At 51.1% G+C, this 23,173-nt stretch overlaps 1 protein-coding gene across 2 annotated transcripts in view; it reads left to right on the forward strand.

Moving 5' to 3' along the window:
- Positions 1–20,639, forward strand: part of ABCA3 (ATP binding cassette subfamily A member 3) — a 46,897-nt gene extending 26,258 nt beyond the window's left edge. For both annotated transcript variants that reach the window (XM_087815706.1, XM_087815707.1), the window contains 17 exons: positions 61–271; positions 1,475–1,625; positions 4,843–4,941; positions 5,859–6,045; positions 6,837–7,140; positions 8,649–8,922; positions 11,822–12,026; positions 12,402–12,621; positions 12,976–13,134; positions 14,326–14,498; positions 15,096–15,224; positions 15,327–15,521; positions 17,263–17,450; positions 17,875–18,045; positions 18,304–18,494; positions 18,650–18,723; positions 19,204–20,639. In XM_087815706.1, the coding sequence (XP_087671832.1) occupies positions 61–271; positions 1,475–1,625; positions 4,843–4,941; positions 5,859–6,045; positions 6,837–7,140; positions 8,649–8,922; positions 11,822–12,026; positions 12,402–12,621; positions 12,976–13,134; positions 14,326–14,498; positions 15,096–15,224; positions 15,327–15,521; positions 17,263–17,450; positions 17,875–18,045; positions 18,304–18,494; positions 18,650–18,723; positions 19,204–19,335 (3,063 nt within the window). In that variant the 3' untranslated portion in view covers positions 19,336–20,639. The remainder of the gene's footprint in view (positions 1–60; positions 272–1,474; positions 1,626–4,842; positions 4,942–5,858; positions 6,046–6,836; positions 7,141–8,648; positions 8,923–11,821; positions 12,027–12,401; positions 12,622–12,975; positions 13,135–14,325; positions 14,499–15,095; positions 15,225–15,326; positions 15,522–17,262; positions 17,451–17,874; positions 18,046–18,303; positions 18,495–18,649; positions 18,724–19,203) is intronic.
- Positions 20,640–23,173: the final 2,534 nt, after the last annotated feature.

Raw genomic sequence — 23,173 nt, forward strand, 5'->3', positions numbered from 1 at the left:
CACAGGGCCGACGATGCAGCGAGCCCAGGCCTGTTCACAGGCTGTTCCTCTGCCCTCCAGGTGCTGATGCTGGATGAGCCCACCTCAGGCATGGATGCCGTCTCCAGAAGGGCCATCTGGGACCTTCTTCAGCAACAGAAAAGTGACCGCACCATCCTGCTGACCACCCATTTCATGGATGAGGCCGACCTGCTTGGGGACCGCATTGCCATCATGGCCAAGGGGGAGCTGCAGTGCTGTGGGTCTTCACTGTTTCTCAAACAGAAATATGGTGAGTGGGAAGTGGGGTGGACAGTCCATCCTCCATTCTATGTGGGGCAGTGTCACTGGCCCAGTGTGCTGAACAAAGTGCCCTGTGTTGCCCTGGCCAGTGTTTCCCAGTGGTTAGAGTGTCAGCCTATGCACCGAAGAGTCAAGCCCCAGTTGGGGCACATGCGGGAGGCAACCAATCGGTGTGTCTCTCTCACATCAATGTTTCTCTCTCTCTTTCTCTCCCTCCCTCCCTCGCTTCTACTCTCCCTAAAAAATCAATGGAAAAAAATATCCTCAGGTGAAGATTAACAAAAAAAAGGGAAGAAAGTGCCCACTGTTAACTTTCATGAAAGTAAAAGTGAGATCAGGCAGGGAGAGAGCTTCCCTAGACTTCCTGCTACCTCTGGATGGAGACCCAGGGCCCTAAGCAGAGGGGATTGTAATAATGAAGAGGGAGGGAAGTGGAGCAGATAGTTTTGATTTGATTAGAAAAACAATCAGTCACAATCAATGGAATAACAGTCGAGAGCCAGGGCTGACAAGATTAGCATTGCCCTTGGAGAGGCCAAGTATGTTTGCCAACGTTGCAGCTTTCAAACCAGCAAGTGGCCTGCGACATGGTCCATGACTGGTGAGTGGCATGTGGAATCAGGACCCTCTTTGCTACATAGGCATGGACTTCCTTTCTCGAGGGCAGCTCATGGTCCAGTATGCCAGGTCCCATTCATGTTCTACCAGTGGGAAGGAGCAAAGACAGAAGACAAGATACCCCAAGCGTTGCATACCTTCCTTCTGCAGCTTCTTCTGGCCAGCACACTACCCTGTCAAGTAGATGGTGACCCAGTGTAGTCATCATCAGGCTGGTGGAGACTGGACAGGGTGGCCTCCATCCTGGGGTTCCATTCCTGAGAAAGCAAGAACAGGTCTTCTGGACAGCATCTACCACAGCCTCTGAGACTTGAAGTCTGAAGTCTGCCTTGGGTTCCACCTCTTTATCATGCTCAGCGCTCAAGTTCGCCATCATCTCTACCCAGCTAGGGAGCAGGAGGCAAGACCCTCAGGATAGGTCTGAGGAGTTCTGAGATGCATTCATTCTGGTTCAGTTGCCCCCTTGCTCTCCAGCCCCTTTCCCATGAGCCTGCTATGGTCATGAGCCCAAAGGCCCTGGGTAGGCCAGGAGACGTGGGAGACAGCTTCATATGTGGGGCTCACTGTGTTCCAGGTGCAGGCTACCACATGACGCTAGTGAAGGAGCCTCACTGCAACCCAGAGGGCATCTCCCGGCTGGTCCACCACCACGTCCCCAACGCCTCCCTGGAGAGCAGTGCAGGAGCAGAGCTGTCATTCATTCTTCCCAAGGAGAGCACACACAGGTACAGATCCAAGAATGGGGCTCAGTGGGCCTTAAGGGCTCCATGCTTAGGGTCACCTACCCTGCACCTGTCAGGCCTGGCCAGTGGGCATCTCTCAGGTCCTGGGCCTGTGACAGTCAGCATATGGTGAATCTGTTTGCTGGGTCTAGGGTGCCAGGGCTCCCTATCCAGTGGAGCTGAGAGAAACATCAGTTGTACCTGAGAAGCAGAAAAATGTCTTACTCGTCAAAGGGGAGCTCAGTGCATTGGTCACACTGGGTGAAGCATGCACAGCAACCTATCCAGAGGTCTCTGTGGAACTGTAAATTTGTATGTCTTCTTGGTCTTAGAATTTGAATCACAGACACATGCCTCATAAATACAGCAGACTACCAGTGAGGGGAGGTAAAAAACCAAACTCGATTCACATTATGAAACTTTGGGACATAAATCTTTTTTTATATATATGCGTTTATTGATTTCACAGAGAGGAAGGGAGAGGGAGAGGGAGAGAAAGAATCATCAATGATGAGAGAGAGTCATTGATCAGCTGCCTCCTGCACGCCCCCTACTGGGGATCAAGCCCACAACCCAGGCATGTACCCTGACTGGAAATTGAACCCTCTCCTCAATCATACATCGATGCTCAACCACTGAGCCATGCTGGCCAGGCAGGACATAAATCTTAAAAATACATTTCATCTTGCTACAAGCCTGATTGAGTAATGTGGTTTTAATAGCCGCATAGTGGTCCCTGACACAGATATATCATAATTTGTATGTAATATCTACTCTATTACCACGTGCTCATGGTTTTCCAAAAAAATATGCTAATGAACATCCTTCTAGAAAACTCTTTGTCCAGATTTCCAGTGATCCCCTTAGGATAGATTTCTGAAAGTGGGGTAAATAAGACCAAATTACCTTCTAGAAAGGTGGTGTGGCCGTAGCTGGTTTGGCTCAGTGGCTAGAGCGTTGGCCTGCAACTGAAGGGTCCCAGGTTTGATTCCAGCCAAGGGCATGTACCTGGATTGCAGGCTCCATCCCCAGCCCAGGCCCAAGCGTGTGTGGGAGGCAACCAGTCGATGTTTTCTCTATCTCTCTTCCACTCTCTCTGAAAAGCAATGGAAAAATATCCTCAGGTGAGGATTTAAAAAAAAGGAAGAAAGGTGGTGTTTGGCTTCCTATCAGAGTGATAGAAGAGTGTCAATTTTACTCCATGGTTGCCAGGTTTGAGTAAATTCTTAAAAAATATTTGTGCATCTGATGGGTGAAAAATGGTACACACTTGCTTAATTGGCATTTTGTATTTCTTCCACTCCTGCTGGTGGGAAGTTGAACATATTCAGTGCTTACAGGTCTTTAAGCCATGTTTCTTTTGTATATTATGTGTTCATATCTCTTGCTCATTTATCAGTTAGAGTGTTTTATATGTAGTTGACCCTTGAACAATGTGGGACTTAGTGGCACCGATTCCCCCCACCCTTGCACAGTCAAAATCCACATATAAATTTGGCTCCCCAAAATCTTAACTGCTAATAATAGCTTACTGTTTACCAAAAGCCTTACCGATAACATAAACAGTCGATTAACTCATGTTTTTTATGTTATATGTATTATACTGTATTTGTATAATAAAACAAGCTGGATAAAAGAAACTGTTATTAAGAAAATCAGAAGGAAGAGAAAATACATTTATAGTACTGTATTTTTCTTTTTCTTTTCTAAATATGTCTTTATTGATTTCAGAGAGAGGAAGGGAAAGGGAGAGAGAGCGAGAAACATCAATGATGAGTCTTCATTCATCGGCTGTCTCCTACACGCCCCCTACTGGGGATCGAGCCTGCAACCTGGGCATATGCCCTGACCGGGAATTGAACTGTGATATCCTAGATCATAGGTCGATGCTCAACTGCTGAGCCACGCTGGCCAGACTGTATTTTTCTTTCAAGAGAGAGGAAGGGAGAGAGAGAAAGAAATATCGATGTGAGAGGAACATCGATGGGCTGCCTCCTGTATGCGCCCCAACTGGGGACCAAACCTGCCACCTGGGTATGTGCCCTGAGCAGTGAACCTGCCATCTCTTGGTGCACAGGATGACGCTCCAACCAACTGAGCCACACCAGCCAGGGCTGTGTATTCTTTGAAAAAATTTGCATGTAACTGGACCCATGTAGTTCAAACCATGTTGTTAATTAATATCAACCATTTTTGTTGCAACTTTCCAATTTGTAGTTGCCTGATTTTGTGGGATTTTTTTTCATGCAGATACTCTACATTTATTTTTGTTTTATGTTTTGTTTTATTGATATTAGAGAGAGGTAAGGAGAGGGAGAGAGAGAGAGAGGAAAACATCGATTGGTTGCCTCCCATACTGGGTATTGAACTGTGCCCCTGCTGAGAATTGAACTAGTGACCCTTCAGTGCACAGGATGAAGCTCCAACCAATGGAGCCACACTGGCCAGGGCACATACTTTACATTTAATGGATTATATGTTTTTCCTTCTGATTTCTTTGTAGAAATTTTTTTCCCTGCCCTGCAGTCAAATGAATATTCACTAATTGCTTTTCTTTTCTTTTTTAATACATCTTTATTGATTTCAGAGAGAAGAAGGGAGAGAGAGAGAAATAGAAACACCAGTGATGAGGGAGTTGTCATTGATCGGCTGCCTCCTGCAGGCCCCCAACTGGGGATCGAGCCTGCAAACTGGGCATGTGCCCTGACCGGGAATCGAGCCATGATCTCCAAGGTCCTAGCCTAGGTTGATGCTCAACCACTGAGCTACACCTGGCCAGGCTTCACCAGTTGCTTTTGGTTGGTTTTATCATCTCATGTAGGTGTATACTATCAAAGAATGCCTGTGTACTCACAAGATGTTACATGGAAGAAAAAAGGGGGGGTAGGGAACCCTGGCCCATAGTTCAGTTGGTTAGATCATTGTCCAGATATGCCAAGGTTTCGGGTTTGATCCCTGGCCAGGGCACTTAAGTGGAACAACAAATCCATCTGTTCCCCATCCCGCCGCCTTTTCTTCCCCTCTCTCTTCCTCTCTCTCTAAAATCAATTTTTTTTAAAAAGGCAGGGAACAAACCCTGACTTATTTTTTTTGAAGTGACATTTATCTCAAGGGGCTCACTTCTTTGACCCTCCCCCATACTACATGGAAGTGATTATTTAGGAATGAATTACCTGGAAAGTCACTGAAAAGGGACTCATCACTCTGGGTCTTTTTTCAGGTTTGAAAGTCTTTTTGCTAAACTGGAGAAGAAGCAGAAGGAGCTGGGCATTGCCAGCTTTGGAGCCTCTGTCACCACCATGGAGGAAGTCTTCTTACGGTCAGTAAATGTGCGTTTCCATTAGTTTAGGGCTCAGAAGATTTTTTTTTAAGTGTAATGATAAAGCAGTGCCCTCAATTACAATTTCTTATACCCATCTGAGGGTAGATGTATGCCTGGGGTGGAAGCAGGGCAGTGGGCCAGCTATCGGCCTGAGGTCAAATCATGACTCTGTTATTAAGACCTGCACGAACCCAGTGAGGTTTCTGACATGTGCAACAATTTAGAAAAGGAGAGCAGCTGTGCCCCGATCATGTTGGGAGTGTGTGTGCTTCCCCTGGTGTCTCTCCTGGGAGCACCATGGCAACAACAGGCTTACCAAACTCTTCTCAGGCTCAGAAGGTAGTCCAGAGCGTGCCTCTGTCCATAATGAAGATGTGAAACTTAGCATTCAGACCCTCAGAACTGCAGGGTGAGCTCGATATAAGTGATGCATCTATCAGGCATTTTGTTGAATGCTTATTTGGCAGATATAATGCTAAGAGCTAGAAATGCAAAAATAGGATGTGAGGTAGGTGTTTTTCCTTGAGGACCCATGGCCTAGAGCAGGCAACAGAATAAGTGAAAGTAAACACAGTGTAGTATCATGCCCCAAGCATCCTCCTATCCCCTTGGAAAGCCCTAGTTATAAATGCGGACCTTTGTTAATCTCCCCTTGAGACTGGGATTCCCGTGAGCAGGGTCCCTGTCTGCTTGTCTTTCTCTCCTGGACTTTCCTTGGCTGCAGTAGCTGGTGTTCTGGAGATATTTACTGATGAATGAATGAATGAACAAACTAGCCAATGAAGCTGATGGCATTCTACTTTAGTGTCTCTGACAGTCACCCTTTCCCCCTCTGCCTCCCTTCTCTATGGAACAATAGCTTCTCCCCCCCTGAAGAGTCTAGTTATGACCAGGCCGCGTGTGTTTTGGTGCAGGGTTGGTAAGCTGGTAGACACCAGCATGGACATCCAGGCCATCCAGCTGCCTGCCCTGCAGTACCAGCATGAGAGGCGGGCAAGCGACTGGGCAGTGGACGGCAACCTGTGCGGGGTGATGGACCCAACTGATGGCATCGGTGCCCTGATTGAGGAAGAGTGCACTGCCATCAAACTCAACACAGGGGTGAGTGCTGGGGTCCAGAGCGGGGCAGCGCAGGATTGAGAGAACCCTAAGCCCCACATGTTAAGGCTTCATGAGGGCAAATGTGGACTTTGGGAGGAAGAGGGTAGATTACAGCTTGTGCTCCCATGGGTTGGTAGGAAGAAGGAAAACTCGGAGCATTTTTATTGAGCAGTTGTAATTTCTTAATGTTCTAACTTGGCCACTAACGAATAAGGGCAAATCTTTGCTTATAACAGCGCTCCCTTCACCAAGATCTTGGCTTGTGCCAGCATTTGATGAGGTAGAGACAGCACTAATCCCATTTTATAGACAGGAAACTGAGGTCTGAGCCAAGGTCACATGGCCAGCATGTGGCAGACCTGGGGATTGATCCTTGTGCCTCTCTCCACACTTAAGAAGACAGTGAAGGGGCGAAGTTAGGGAATATGGGCAGCTGAGGGACATTTTTTGTCTGCACACGCAGCCGAGGTCCTCATACGAGGGGCAAGGGGAGGCAGAGGCCTCAGCAGGAGAGCTGTGGGATCATAGCCAGTCTCCTGATGTCCTATCACAAGGAAACAGTGCCTGCCCTGCCTCCGTTGCTGTTGCAAGACCCCCTGACGCTCACATAGGGACCTGCTGGGACGTGTACACATGTGTTCTGCATGTCATTGACTGAGCCCTGCGAGAAGTTCAGGGGCCCCAGGGCACAAATGTCAGCCAACCCCAGGCTCACATGGGAACCACACCTGCTGCTGGTCAGATGCTGGCTCCTGAGTGGCAGCCATGTCACCTCATCCTCTCTACTGCAGCTCACCCTCTACTGCCAGCAGTTTTGGGCCATGTTCCTGAAGAAGGCCGCGTACAGCTGGCGGGAATGGAAGATGGTAGCGGCCCAGGTCCTGGTCCCTGTGATGTGCATTACCCTGGCCCTCCTGTCCATCAACTACTCCTCCGAGATCTTTGACGACCCCATCTTGAAGCTGACCTTGGCCGATTATGGCAGAACCGTTGTGCCCTTCTCAGTTCCTGGGACCTCTCAGCTGGACCAGCAGCTGTCTGAGCATTTGAAGGACATGCTGCAGGCTGATGGCCAGGAGCCTCGTGAAGTGTTGGGTAAGGGGCTTCCCTGGGGTTCAGGACCTGAGCTGTGTTGTTAGAGGCTGTTTTTCCAACCAGGGCACTGTAGATATTTGGGGTAGTTAGATCTTCACTGCCCTGTGCACTGTAGGACTCCTGCTCCCCTACCCCCACACCATCATGACAACCAAAAATGCCTCCAGACATTGCCAGGTCTCCTCGGGGGAGAAAATTGTTGAGTCAGAAGACACAAGACAGCATCTCAAGTCCAAACTTTGTCCAAGTGCTCATTTCCTAAAGTTTTATATTTAGGAGCATTCAGAGGAAATGTGAAACTTCGATGATCTTTATGTTGCCTTTTCTTTGTTTGCTAGGCTGGTCACAGGTATGCGTTATTGGGACACAGCGTCTGTTTCCATCATCCTAAAACCAGCACTATCCCATGTCCCTAGTGGTGGGAGTTGGACACTGCCCTGGGTTTAGAGCCAGCATTACTCTAGTTACATGGACTGTGCTTGAAGGTTTTCTTCTTTTACTGCTCCCTTCTCACTTCTTGGCCAGCTACTTTGAGATTCAGCATACTGAGTGGTCACAAAATCTTGGCAGGAATTAAGTTCTTCTTTATTATTATTATTATTATTTTAAATCTATCTTTATTGATTTCAGAGAGAGGAAAGGAGAGGGAGAGAGAGAGCTAGAAACATCCATGATGAGAGAGTCATTGATCGGCTGCCTCCTGCATGCCCCCGACTGGGGACTGAGCCCAAAACCCGGACATGTGCCCATGGGAATCGAACTCCAATCTCCTTGATCCTAGGTCGACGCTCAACCACTGAGCCATACCCGGCCGGGCAGGTTCTTCTTTAACTGAACTTACAGGCAGCCTAGAATGGGCTGGCACTGTGATGGGCACTGCACTAGGCAGGAGCTCCTGCAGCCCAGAGTCCCCATGTGGCCCTGCTAGTGATTGTGACCCTGACTAGCCCTATTGAAACAATATGGATGCCCCTCTTTGTCCCCCATGTGCCCCCCTGCCTGTTTTCTGGCTGTCACCTAGCCTGACCCAAAGATTGTGGGGCTCTCGTGGTGCACAGTGGCTCTGGGGGATTCAGGACTCTGCCATAGATGCCCCAGCCTGAGTCCATCTGGAAGGTTGAATTACCTGTTCACTTGTCAAGTGTGGGGCCTTTTGTTTCTGACCACCACACTGCATGGTTTTATTACCCTATACTTAGGTAATGGCAACAGGCCTTGATGGAAGCCAGTGTAAATATCAGTACTAGGATTCACTGATCTGTCCCTATCTCCTCCCTGACCCTTGGGTCCTACAGTGTGGGTGTCATTGCTGTTCCATTTTACAGCTGAGTGAGAGGCAAGGCTAGAGTAGTGAGCCTGTGTGCGGGGTGTAACGGCCCGTGGACAGTTTCTGTGAGCATGGAAGGTTGTGTGTCCTTCCCATGGTTCCTCCAGGCCTTCAGAGCTCCCCTGAGTGTGGGCCTTGGGGGCTAGTCATCCACATTGCTGACTCTGCCATTGCCCCCCAGGTGACCTGGAGGAGTTCCTGATTTTCAGGGCCTCAGTGGAGGGAGGAGGCTTCAATGAGCGGTGCCTGGTCGCAGCATCCTTCAGAGATGTCGGCGAGCAGACAGTCATCACCGCCCTTTTCAACAACCAGGCATACCACTCCCCAGCCACTGCGCTAGCCATTGTGGACAACCTCCTGTTCAAGCTGCTGTGTGGCCCTCGGGCCTCCATTACAGTCTCCAACTACCCCCAGCCCCGGAGCGCTCTGCAGGCCGCCAAGGACCAGTTCAATGAGTATGTGCACTGCCCCCCCATCCCTGTCCCCCAGCAGGACTCCATCCCCATTAGATCAGACCCCTGCCCCCTCCTTTCAGGACAGGTCATCAGAACTGACCACCTTGGCACTGCCAGGGGCCACCAAGGGCCATGGAGGTGGATAGAGCATGGTTTCTGTCCTCAGGAAACTTCCAGTTCTTGGCTGGGGAATCCTCACCCGTCTCTCTCAGTCCTCCGTTTTCGCCCTTGTGTTGGATAGCAAATAAGCTATTGAGACTCCATCCCACATACCCTGAGGTCCCTGCAGGGAGCTCCTGAAGATTTAGAGGGTGGCCATGTCCTCTTCCCAAATCTGCGCCCCGCTCCTGCGAGCCACTGTCCCCAGCACACACTCATGCTCACGGCAGTGCCTGGCTGTGTGTGTGTGTGAGCGAGGACAGCAGAACACAGCAATATCAAGTGCTCTTGCTTCTTGATGGCCTCGAGTCAGGGAGCCCAGGAGGCATTTCTCTCAGGCCTTGTCATGGCATCATGTGTGTCAGACTCTCGACCTCATCCCTGTCACGGAGCCCCCAAAACTCTGGGACCATCCAGAGGAAGCCAAGAATACCAGTTAATTTCAGAACAATCACTCCATTTCAGGGCAGCTTATTAATGGGGGAGGTTGGTTCATCTCCACCCCCCATTCTAGACTGCCCTGAGCCTCACCACATCATCTTCTCCCTCTGCTGCTCCCATTTCTACCCCAAAAGAAGAGACCCAGTGGCAGTCATTTGCTCTCCCTGTTATATCGGAAACAGAGAAGCCAAAGATAAATATTCGTGATAGAGCAGATGGCAGGGCTTTGAAATGATTCATAAAATGCTGGGAAGGGGCTTCCTCTTAATTGAGACATCAGGAAGCTGGGGAGCCTTCAGACCTGGGCAGGGTCATCAGCAGCTACAGGCAGGGGCTGTGATGGGGGCATCTAGAGGTGGCAGCTGCCTCCTGATAGGCGCCAAACTAGGAGACCCAGAGGCGAGGCTGAGCAGATTCAAGTGTAGTATGTTAAGAGTGGACCAGGTAGCAGGAATTTTTGTTTTAACAGCTTAGGAGACATAATTCACCTATCATACAGTATCCCTGTTTGTTATACAATTATATGGTTATTAGTATATTCACAGAGTCATGGAGCCATCATCACAATGTAATTTTTTAAGATAATTGACATATAACATTGTTAGTTTCAGGTATACAACATCATGGTTTGATACATGTACAATAAGTCTAGTTAACACCCATCACCATACATAGTTACAAATATTTTTTCTTGTGATAAGAACTTTTAAGATTTATTGTCTTACAGCTTTAAAATATGTAATACAATATTATTAACTGTGGTCACCATGCTGTACATTACATTCCCATTACATATATTTAATAACTGGAAGTTTATACCTTTTGACCCCCTTCGCCTATTTTGCCCATGCCCCACGTCTGGTAATCACCAAGCTGTTCTCTGTATCTATGAGTTTTGTTAAATTTGGGGGGGGGGGGGGTTGGTTTTGGTTTTTTGATTTTTTGTGTTTTTTTTCAGATTCCACATGTGAGATCATACAGTGTTTGTCTTTCTCTGTATGACATGTTTCACTTAGCATAATTCCTCAAGGTCTATTCATGTTGTCACAAATGGCAGGATTTCTTTCTTTCTTATGGTCGTATAATGTTGAGATGCATATTACATTTCCCTTAGCTGTTCATCCATTGATGGACACATGTTGTTTCCATGGCTTGGCTATTGTGAATAATGCTGCTGTGAACATGGGGATGCAGCTGTCTTTTCAAGTTAGTATTTTTATGTCCTTCATGTAAATACCCAGAGGAATTGCTGGATCATATGGCAGTTCTATTTTTAATTTTCCAAGGAAATGTCACACTGTTTTCCATAGTGGCTGTACCAAGTTACATTCCCATCAATGGTGCACAAGGGGTTCCCTTTAACCCACATTCTCACCAATACTTGTTATTTGTCTTTTTTATAACAGGCATTCTAACAGGTGTTAGGTTATATCTCATTGTGGCTTTGATTTGCATTTCCCTGATGATTAGGGATGTTGAGCATCTTTTCGTGTGCCTGTCGGACCACAATATAATTTCATGTAACGATTCATCATCCCAAAAAGACACCCTGTGACCACTGGCAGTCATTCTCCATTCCTCTCTCCATCTCCTAGCAGCTACTAGTCTACTTTCTGTTTCCATGGATTTGCCTGTTTTAGACATTTCATGTAAATGGAATCATGTAATATGTAGCCTTTTGTGACTGGTTTCTTTCACTTTCAAGGTTCATTTATGTTGTAGCATGTGTCAGTACTCCTTTTTGAGGCCAATTAGTATCCATTTGTCCCATTACCATGTATTGAAATGGTCAGGATGTGTTTAAGCAACAGAATAATGCCATCAAAGCCAGTTTGTAGAAGGTGTTGTTGGCACCTGAGTGTAGAATGTAGAATGCACTTGACAGGGTGGGGGGAGATGAGCTGCTGCAGCAATATAGGCACTCAGTAAGCGGTGTCTAACGAAGGCAGGACAGAGAGAACCAGGCAGAGGGTTCTCAGATGTGGGAAAGGCAGAGCGACACCTGAGTGTCTATGGGGAGTGGGTGGCACAGAGGACATATTGAAGGTGACTGGGAAAGTGGAACTACCATTATTGGAGACAGGAAATGCAGAGGAGGAGCTGTTCTTGGTGGGGGTGAAGGGTATGTTCCTGAGTACTGAGACCCTCCCGCAACTCTGGCATTTTCTCTTAACCCCCTTTAGTGGCTGGGTCCTGCATCGCATGCTTTGAATGGTAGTGACCAAGGACCCAATCCCCCAGCTACCCAGAAGTGCTGTGTTCTATCCCTGACCTGCCCTGTCCCCCCCAACCCCTGCAGGGGCCGGAAGGGATTTCATATCGCCCTCAACTTACTCTTCGCCATGGCATTCTTGGCCAGCACGTTTTCCATCCTGGCAGTCAGTGAGAGGGCTGTCCAGGCCAAGCATGTCCAGTTTGTGAGTGGAGTCCACGTGGCCACTTTCTGGCTCTCAGCTCTGCTGTGGGACCTCATCTCCTTCCTCATCCCCACTCTGCTGCTGCTGGTAAGGGCCACAGCTGGTACTGGGACCCTTCCCTGCATGTCCAGGGAGCTTGCCCTGGGGCCCCTGTGCAGACCAGAACTAGCCCAGGGTCCGTCCTGACAGTCAGCTCTGATTCCAGGAGGACAGTTGGGAATGCCAGGGAGCCCCCTCGTTGGTCTCCATGCCCTCAGCTTCTGCCCCCCTTTGGTAGGCAGGGCCCTAGAGCCAGGTGCCCTGGTGACAGTTCTGTCAGCAAAGGGGAGGAGGGGGAACCTCATCAGGGCAGATCCCAGGGCTGAAAACCACCACAGGAGATGACTCAGCCTGTGGGTCCTGGGCCTGGGCACCTGCGTTGCTCTGCAGGCATACCAAGCCACCCTCTCTGTGCTGCTGCAGGTGGTGTTCAGAGCCTTTGACGTGCATGCCTTCACACGGGACGGCCATGTGGCCGACACCCTGCTGCTGCTCATGCTCTACGGCTGGGCGATCATACCCCTCATGTATCTGATGAACTTCTTTTTCTCGGGGGCAGCCACTGCCTACACAAGGCTGACCATATTCAACATCCTGTCAGGCATCGCCACCTTCCTCATGGTCACCATCATGCGCATCCCAGGTGGGAGCCTGGAAACTGCCCCTACTCCCCACAACCTGGATACCCATGGAACCTCTCGGCCCCAGTGTGGAGGTGCGGGGGGGTACGGGGTGCTACCAGTGCAGACTCTGGGCCAGACCAGACGCCGGCAGCACCTCTCCTTGCATTTGTAGCAGAACCGGTGGGGCCATGCCCTGGGAGGTGGTGTCCCAGGAAGGCCTGGGCATGGTCTGTGGAGGACACCTAGCTGGATGCCCTGGCTTATGCACACTTCACAGGGAACGTCAGGAACCTGCTTTCCCTGATACGATCTGTCCTTGGGGGCAAGTATGGTGTGTCCTCCTGCGTTCACTGGTCTGTGCCTTCTCCCCACAGCGGTAAAATTAGAAGAACTTTCTAGAACTCTGGACCGCATATTCCTGGTGCTGCCCAATCACTGTCTGGGGATGGCGGTCAGCAGCTTCTATGAGAACTATGAGACCAGGAGGTACTGTACCTCCTCGGAGATGGCCGCCCACTACTGCAGGAAATACAGTGAGTGTCAGGCTCCTACCAGCAGGCCCTTTACCCAGCTCTCTCCTCAAGACCAGCCAGGACATCCCCAGGAGCCTTGTTCCTGTGAAGGGGCTTCTCCGGGGAGGCTCAGGCCATGGTATGTCAGGGGAGGTTCCTGGTCCCAGGACTGAGACACCCCAGGTATAAGCATGAAAAGGGTCTTCAGAAGACATGCGCTCACCCCCACCCCTAGTGATGTGCGCTTCCTCCTTCCTGCCTGGCTGACCCCTAAATCTCTGTATGATCAGCTTAGGTGGGTCCTGCTCCTGGGGGGACTCTCCCAGCCCCACCATCACTGGGGGTGGGCACCCTTCATTGCTTCTGCAGCACTCAGACACACATGGCACTCCTCTGCTTCCTTGACCAGCTCCCACCTGATCCCACCCATTCCCACCACCCTTCCAGCTTTCACTAGCTCCTGGGCATTCCTTGGCTCATGGAGCAGTCACTCCACTCTCCATCTCTGTCTTTACATGGTCTTCTTGTGTCTTTGTATCTCAAACCTCCCTCTTCTTCGTTTTGTAAAGACATTTGTTGTTGGATTTAGGGACCACCCTAAATCCAGGATCTTACCTTGAGACCCTTAACTAATTACACCTGTAAAAACCCTATTTCTAAGTAAGAATATTCACAGGTTAGGGGGATTAAGACGTGGATGTCTTTCTGGGGGCCATGATTCATCCCACCATGTACCCTTTCTGTGCCTGGAACAGTTTAGCAGGCAGCGTAGTTGTCACATTTGCAGAGCCCCGTGCATCCCCCTGGCAGGCTCATTTTCTGCTCTGTTCCTACCACTTTCTTACTTCACAGACCAACTTGGCGGAAGGGAGGCACATCTTACCTGTCCTTATGTCTCAGAGCAGTCCCCAGGCAAGGAAGTGAATGTATGTGTGAGTGAGTGAGGGCATGACTTGGCCACTTGTCATAAGTGCCCCTTGCAAGGTGAAACTGCCCAAAATGCAGGAAGTGTTGGGGGCTCTTGTGTGGCAGTGACAAACATGGTATGCACCCTCGGAAGATGAATGGACCATGTCCTTCACAGCCTCCATGTAGAAGGCTGGGGTGCACATGCCTGGTGGGCCTACAGAGAAGGACGCTGGCTGGCACTCCTGTGGAGAAGTGAGGGCAATAGGGGACGCGGGTGCAGCACCCTCTCCCTTGCCCACACAGACATCCAGTACCAGGAGAACTTCTATGCATGGAGTGCCCCGGGGGTCGGCAGGTTCGTGACCTCCATGGCTGCCTCAGGGTTTGCCTACCTCACCCTGCTCTTCCTCATTGAGACCGACCTGCTGTGGAGGCTGAAAACCTGCATCTGTGCCTTCCGGAGGAGGCGGGAGCTGGTGAGTGGCTCCTGCAGCTCTGCATCCAGCAGGTCTCCCACCGAGGCCAGGCTTCCTCTGGCCAGCACACAGGGAGGGCCTCAGCACCCAGCAAGGGCCAGGGTGTACGTGCACCACAGGGCTTGCAGCCTGGGAGAGGGGTCACAGTCCTCCTGGGGCCTTGGTGTTTCTTGGTCTCAGCAGAGGCAGTGCTGTCAGGCACTGTTATGTTTGTCACGTACCTCCATCCCATTAAGAAAATCTACTGAGACCACATCGGATGCACAGATTAACCCAGGGCAAATTGGCTTCTCTAAAATATTAGGACTTCTCTGAGAAGAGGAGTTTCGATCCACGTATTAAGGTCTCACACCGTTCAGTGGAGTTTCCTTCCTGGTACTCTCCGTGAGTCTTGCACTGTCCTTGTTCCTCAGGCAGTTTGTGTCTGCTCCATGTTACTTTCCGCCCTTACGGCCCTCTCAGCTCTCCCTCTGAAAGGCCTGAGTCTGCACATGTGGGCTGGACTGGGTGAGCTGTCTCAGAGACCTCAGCCCTTCTATAGAAAAGGACGCCTCGGGATGGAGCTCACCCCTTGTGGTCTTTTTCCGGAACAATTAGATGGAAGTGTATACCCGGCCATCAGCACTTCCTGAGGACCAGGATGTGGCAGATGAGAGAAACCGAATCCTGGCCCCCAGCCTGGACTCCCCACTGGACACACCTCTGGTCATCAAGGAGCTCTGCAAGGTAAGCCGGCTACACCCCACAGGCCCCAGGTCTGTCCCCAATGCCTGGCTGCCCAGAAGCTGGCTTCCTGCCTCATTTTGATTTCTCCCCGGAACCTCACAGGTATATGAGCAGCGGACTCCCCTCTTTGCCGTGGACAAGATCTCCCTTGCCGTCCAGAAAGGGGAGTGCTTTGGGCTGCTGGGTTTCAACGGAGCTGGGAAAACCACCACTTTCAAAATGCTGACTGGGGAGGAGACCATCACTTCTGGGGACGCCTTTGTTGGGGGCTACAGCATCAGTTCAGACATCAGGAAGGTGGGTGCTGCGGGAAGAGGGGGCACCCTGGAGGCAGAGATGCAGCTCGTCTCTGGCTCAGGAAGTGGATAGCAGGATGAGGCAGTGACGGTGGGCAGAGCTAAGCCAGTGATGGGGTAGAGAAAAAGGACAGGAAGACAAGGGCCCCCTTGACTGGAAAAGCCCAGGCCTGGCTGGGGAGGTAAAGACTGGGCCCCTCCCAAAGAAGCCGTTTCTCTGGACCTGGTGTGGCATGGTGCTTACGACATACTGCCCTGCTCAAAAAAACAGGCTCTCTTCAATCTGTGCACATAGATTTACAATAATGGTCCCTGGGCTGTTCAGACCAGCCATCCCACCAAGCACCAAAAGCCAGATAAAACATCAATGACAAACCATATTGGTAAGAACATGGAAGAGCACATAGCATGGTGAGGAACTCAGACCAAAATCCAGGAGCCCTGAGAGGCACAGAGGGCCACTGTGTTCTAGGCAATGGGCGTGGGTTTAGGGGCCTTGCTGAGTGAAGAGGGCAGAAACAAAGGCCCAGGGCCTCCATGGTAGGGGTGTATTAGGAGACTTTCCCCATGTGGGGCTGAACCACAAAGGCTGCCCCTGAGGGTGAGGATGAACCAGGCCCACCTCCTGCTCCCCTGCCCCTGGGGATTGCCTAGAAGATTACCTGTGTGCTGAGTAGAGCAAGAAAAGGAATGAAGAGCCTGTGTCCGGGAGTGACCTGATCACCTGAACTTGCAGCAGGGGCCAGACCGCAATATACACCTTCTCTGGAGGAAGGCCTTTGTCTTAGGCAATGAAGAACACTCCAAGTAGTATTTCAAGGCCTATGAGCAGTGCACAACTAAACGGCCAAAGAAGACAGTCCCTGTTACTGAAACCTGCAGATACCAGGGTCCTCCAGGAGAAACCCACCATTTTAGATTTGCAATCGCCAGACCCAGATTATAAAACAGCTGTGTTTACTGTGTTTAAAGAAATAAACGAGACTGAAAATATAGGAAAGAGAAAACTATAGATGTTTTCTAGGAAGTGGAGGAAAGGGTAAGAAGTCCTAAATACATTTAATCTGAGTTGCAGCAGGAAAGAAGAAAGTAAGGGAAAGATAATCACTGACAAGGAATTAGCTAAGAATTTTCCCAGACCAATTAAACACAAATGCTGGAAGCATAGGAACCCCAGGGAGGGTAAAGAAAAGAAACCCCAGCTTTGGAATCCACAGACTTCAGGCTCACCTGTCCCCAGCCAGCTGCTGAAGGTAGGGGGAGATGGCAGCAGCTGTGGGGTACCTTGGCTCTGATGAAGGTGGCCGTCTGACCAGGGGATGCCCCACCCCAAAGGTGTTGCCACCAAACCTCTCTTTCATTAGAAGAAGAAAGAAAAGTCCTAGCACACATTAGATATTTGTTAAACATCTGATGAAGGAATGAGCAGATGATACACCAGCAGATATTTGCATGTGATCACTTTGTATAATCAATATTCTTGTACCAACCAGCCCCCACACTACCTACTTGTTAGCCCCCCTCTGACTACTTGTTATGGGGCAGTGTGGCTGCTCATGGCCTCCTTGAGCCGGCCAAGCCCCTCCCATGTCCCCACTAAAGTGCTGCTTGGCAAACTTTGGCTGTGGCCAAGGCCAGGGTCTGTGCACTGGCTGATGGACCACTCTGGACAGATTGGCTGAGAGAAACCTGGAGGAGACTCCCTCTGACCTGTTACCTCCCCGGCTGTGTTCCAACCCAAGGTGCGACAGCGGATTGGCTACTGCCCCCAGTTTGATGCCCTGCTGGACCACATGACAGGTCGGGAGACGCTGGTCATGTACGCCCGGCTTCGGGGCATCCCCGAGCGTCACATCAGTGCCTGTGTGGAGAACACACTTCGGGGCCTGCTCCTGGAACCGCATGCCAACAAGCTGGTCAGGACTTACAGGTGCACCTGTGCCTCAACCCCTCCCCCGCCCCATGACTCCATGACCCATGGGTCTTCCCAGGATGGAGTTAGGGTCTCCCTTAACATAGACAGCCACGCAGGTCAGGAGCTGGACTTCCCAAGTGAGAGGGGCTGCCCTATTGGTTCCCATCTCCTAGAGGTAAAGCCAATCTCAGGTGAGGTCAGGACCCCCCTTAGGTGCAGATAGATGGTGTACTGCTCCATGTAGGGGTGGGGGCTGATCCCCTGGGCACAGCTTTCTCTGGGGCCTCTAGCACCCTTAGGTAGAAGCTTTCCAGGCACACTCCCTCATTCCTCTTCACCTGGGGCACTTTGCGGTCATTGGGCCCTGTCATCTGTTGGGACCTGGGGATGCTATGCTAATAATCAGCCTTGCCCCCTTGTGCATCCCCTCTGCCCCCAGCGGTGGCAACAAGCGGAAACTGAGCACTGGCATTGCCCTCCTTGGAGAGCCTGTGGTCATCTTCCTGGATGAACCATCCACTGGCATGGACCCCGTGGCCCGGCGCCTGCTCTGGGACACTGTGGCGAGAGCACGTGAATCTGGCAAGGCCATTGTCATCACCTCCCATAGGTAGAGCCAGGGTCTCTGTGGGCCAATGGATCAGCTGTGATGGGGGTTGTGGGAGGGAGGGGCTGGGTGGAGAGAAACCTGACATCTGTTGGTAAAGAATCTGTGAGGAGAATCCCCAGGCTCTAGCATGTGGGCCACACTCTGAGCATGGGAATCAGGAAGAGCCTGATCTGGGTGTTGACACCTTCCCATCTGCACATCGAGGGTGGGTGTCAGCATACCCCAGCCCTGTGTCAGGCCTCCATCCCCTCTCTCTAGCATGGAGGAATGTGAGGCCTTGTGCACCCGGCTGGCCATCATGGTGCAGGGTCAGTTTAAGTGCCTGGGCAGCCCACAGCACCTCAAGAGCAAGTTTGGCAGCGGCTACTCCCTGCGGGCCAAGGTCAGGAGCGACGGGCAGCAGGAGGCGCTGCAGGAGTTCAAGGCATTTGTGGACCTGACCTTCCCAGGTGTGTGAGCTTCACAGAGGGCATCTGAGCCTTGCCCCTACCAAGTTCCACATCCCTGACCCCTGGGATGAGACCTAAGAATCTGTGGGCCCAGGCCACCTTCCCCTGACCCTCCAGCCCAGCCGTCATGGGGACACAGTCTCTCCTTTGTGCAGGCAGTGTCCTGGAAGATGAGCACCAAGGGATGGTCCATTACCACCTGCCTGGCAATGACCTCAGTTGGGCAAAGGTGAGCATGGGCCCCACAGGGCCTCATCTGGGGCTGGGGAAGTTCCCTCCAGCAGTCACCCCTTCTGTGGTGATTCCAGGCTCTTCCTAAGGAGGAATCACTTGTAGTTTCTTTTCTAACACTCATCCTAATATCTACTAGGTTTGGGGGTTTATGCCTGAAATATTTGAGTTGGAAAAGAAATTGGTTCAAAAAAGGAAACTGGCTCAGAGAGGGAACAAAGCTTGCCTACCCTTGCCCGACTCTGAGCTAAGAGTCAGGAGGAAACCTGGTCCCCAGGCCTGCTCACTGAGCACAACCCATGTCTTCCCTCTGGGATCTCAGCTCACCCTATAAGGCCAACTCCTTATGGGTGCTCTAGGGACTGGACTGGGCAGGTGTAGGATCTTCTGGGCCATACCACCCTTACGGCCAAGGACTCCCAGACCAGACAAAAAGCCAGGCCCTGGGCTTGTTAACAGCAGCTTCTGCTTCCCAAAGGTCTTTGGTATCCTGGAGAAGGCCAAGGAGAAGTATGGAGTGGACGACTACTCTGTGAGCCAGATCTCACTGGAGCAAGTCTTCCTGAGCTTTGCCCACCTGCAGCCACCCGCCGACGATGAGGGGCCATGAGGAGCCTGGTAGAGGTGGGATGAGGGGGAGCACAGGTGGACATCCTCTCCCTCCGAGTTCATCTTATCCTGCACCTTTATTTCTAATCACTGTTTTCTATGATGGACATGAAAATCAAGGCACAATATGGACTGGGTGTATCGGTGCCTTCACGCCAGGAATCAGCATGCGAACATCCGCATCTAAGGTGGTTGCCGAACCCCACTCCCAGAAGTCAAGATCCCAGCCAAGAGCGGGTCCAGCAGTTTGTGTAGGCAAGCTGCAGGGCCTTTGGAGAGAGCTTGTCAGGAAGGGGCCACAGCTGACCCTGGGGGTGAATTTCCCTATGAGCTCAGGAGAGCACTCAGTGACATCTCCATGTTCACACATGGCACAGAGCTTCTCTGGGTGTGAAATGGGAAACCGACTGGACAGTTGGCAGCAGGGCTCGCCAGGCTGCCCAGAATGGACAGAAAGGTCGTCTGTCACTATCCATGAGGGAGATGCCAGCTGTGATTAGGCACTGAGATCTTGGCATCCAGTATAGCCAGGGGCATCTTGAGAGTCCATGTTCCTGAGAGTGTGGATACTACGCTGGGCAGAGCTGACCCTTTGGCACCATCCCACCAGCATCTTCCAGAGTCAGCCAATGCAGGGAGGGAAGGCAATCCTCCATTCCAGACCCTGGCCTTCTGAGAAGACACCAGCCAGGAGACCAGCCAGGGACTGAGCAGCCATCTATGGAGGGTGCATCGAACACATGGTGACTCAGTGTCCAGAAAATAAAGGCTGGAAGGGAACATGACCATAGTCTGTGAGCCACACACAAGATGGGGGTCGCGGGCCCAGTAACTCACCTCTAGTCCTAAAACAAGCCTTCTGCGTCAACTTCAGACAAACAAAAGCAAGAGCTCATTTTTCCCCAGTATGTAGTAACCTTACAGAACTCAGTCATGAGGTGAAGGCATTAAGCCAACACAAGTGCAAAAGCAGGTTATCTAAACAGCCAGCTGACAGATATTTGTCTATAGTGAGGAAAGACAGGTATAGGGTTGATGTAGGAGGGTGCAGACCTGGGTGGACAGGAGGCCTCTAGCTCCAGGGCCACTCATGGGCTTTTAGCTGTCTTCCAGAAGGTTCTTCTTCAGCATTAGCTCCCTTTTTATTTATGTACTATTTATGTCTTAGGTTTCTAAATTTCCGTGATTTGAATCTCTGTGCCTTTTTGCATTTCCTTAGTAGTTTTAGAAAAGGCTTGTTTCCATCACTGGTTCATTTGGATCAGTTTCAAATTTGCATTTTTATCAGTCTCTCAAAGTTTGGAAACACTAGTTTCCAGTAGCTCTTTTATTCCCTTTAAAATTCTTCAAATTATCATCATTTAGTTCCATGTTATAAAAAATAAACTTAGGGGTGGCTGTGGTCCTAAACATTGCCCAACAGAAAACATCTGAGAGATGGGCCTCAGATTTGTTGGCAAAAGCTGTGGTTGCTGCACCCATGTTGGGTTTGCTGGGTCATGGGAGGAGGGCAGAAGCCAGCACAGCTTGGCCACATGTCCATACTTGACAAACCTACTGCAGGGCTTCCTGGGCTGTGTGTGTGTGGGGGGTGTGTGTGTGTGTGTGTGTGTATGTGTGTGATGTTTTTATTGACTTTTAGAAAGGGAGAGGGGGAGAAACATTGATGAGAAAGAGAAACATCTATTGGCTGCCTCCTGCATGCCCCTACTGGGGATTGAGCCCCCAACCCGAGCATGTGCCCTGACCAGGAATCAAACCAGTGACCTCTTGGTGCACAGATGATGCTCAACCAACTGAGCCACACCGTCTAGGGCTCCTGGGCTGTTTTTCAGCCCACCTGTTAGAAATTTGCCATTTATCTCCTTTGATGCCACAAGAAAGGGTATGAGGAAAGGTGTTTAGGACTGAAGGAACAATTCATACGTATGTGAGGCACATATGTGAAATCAAGACTGCAACAGTTCAAGAAGTGGATTCACTGATAGATGAGGTGGAGAGACCAGTGCAAAGGAGACTGGCAGGATGAAAATGGGGACAGTCATGATCAGAGGAGATCCTCCTTAGGAAGATGACCTGGCAGCTGTGGAAAGGTTGATGCTGGCACAGCCGAAGCTGCAGCAGTGGGGACCAGAGGGGCAGGCACACAGCACAGTTAGGGAGAGCCCAGAAGACTATGTCTGTGAAAGGAGCCCATGGTTGCACCCAAGCATGGAGCTTGGGCAACTGCAGGAGGGACAGCTGAAGAGACCCCAGGAGCAGCAGGAAGAGACACCACTGTTAGGGTCCAGTGTGTCCCCGAGTTATCTACAAAGCTGCTGGAAATCTGGTGTGAAGCTGAGTGTCCTCAAGGAGCAGGAGTGGAGTAGGGCCTAAGAAACTAAACACACACCCTGCCCTGGTTGATTTGAGTTGTGGCAGCTCTAAGCCTAGGGGATGGGTGTGGAAAGGAGCCAGAGACCAGGCCCCTGCCCCCAGCAGAAGAGCTGGCCTGTGTCATCCATCCTACCATTCCTATCTCACTCTCCTCTAGACCTTCAGGCCCAGACAGTCCCTAGAGATCCTGGCCCCAAACAGCTGTCACATCTGGCAGGCATAGCCCTCCAGTGGGGGGACTCTACCCCTGCCCTGCCCCCAGCAGTAGAGAGACCCAGGAGACAAGGTCATGCCGTCCCATGGCTCCTGAGGGACAGGCACCCATGTCAGGGCTGAGAGCAAGGCCCAGAAAAGTCCTACCTAGTCCAATGATGTGCTCAACTGACACAGTGGACCTAGGGACTGACCTTCAGCCTGACAGCTGCACCCAGAGAGGGCTCCGACAAGGAAGGAGGGCAGCCGTGTGGGGAAGGTGAGGAGACCCTACTGAGGGGCAGGGCTGAGGCCAAGCCTCTCCACTGCCTTCACTGTGGGGAAGAGCTGCCAGGCAGTAGGTCACAAGTCAAGGGGACACCACCCCCCAGACCACAAGAACAGCTCCTGCAGGCTTGCTGAGCACATCAGAAAACCCAAGACTACAGTGGTTTAAAAAAGACAGGAGTTTATTTCTCTGCCAACAAAGTCCAGAGATGGCAGTCTAGGCATTCTGTCACCATCAAGGTCATAGGGAGTCAGATTCTATCTGCCTGCTCCATCCAGGTGTAGGCCTCCCTCCTCAAGGTTACCTCTCAGGGTTCAAGGGCTGCTGAGGCTTCCAGATGGCATTATCAGAAAACGGAACAAGAGAGCAGAGCTCCTGGGGGCTGTCAGACACTTGGGCCACGTCACTGCCCAGAATGTAGGCACATGGCTACACCAGGTACAAGGAGCTGGGACATGCAGATAAAACCCAGACAACTGCAGTTTTTGCCACAATTGTAGCAGGCAAGCTGGTGTCCTCAAGGTGATCCCCTTGTTGTCCAAGCTGGTGAGACCTCACCTCATTCAGGAAGCCCCAGAGACCTCCCACAGACCAGCAGAAGTGACCATACCCTAAGGCCTGACCTCCATTCTCATCCCCCACCAAGCGCCCTGGCCCTTTGGTTGCAGGTACTCAGAAAAGCAAACAAACTGGACAAGTTTCTTGCTAACCAAATTCCAATCCCAGATCTCTAGTCCAGGAAGCCAAGGTCACCCAAGTCCCAGGGACCCCTGGCCTGGTCTCTCAAAGCAGCAGACAAGACCAAGGAGCCAAGACCAGCACCTGGAGGCGGGGGGGAGGCTGGAAGGCAGGTCCAAGGGTGGGCACAAGTTGTCTTGGGAGGAGTAGAAGAAGGTTCCAAAAGGCTAGACCGCCAACCAGGGCAGCTGATTCCTGCTACTCCATCCGCATGACACCCCGTGCCAGCTACTCCCCAGCTCAC

This window comes from Miniopterus natalensis, chromosome 3 (genome assembly GCF_054644295.1).
Source record: "Miniopterus natalensis isolate mMinNat1 chromosome 3, mMinNat1.hap1, whole genome shotgun sequence".
NCBI classification, from domain to species: domain Eukaryota; kingdom Metazoa; phylum Chordata; class Mammalia; order Chiroptera; family Miniopteridae; genus Miniopterus; species Miniopterus natalensis.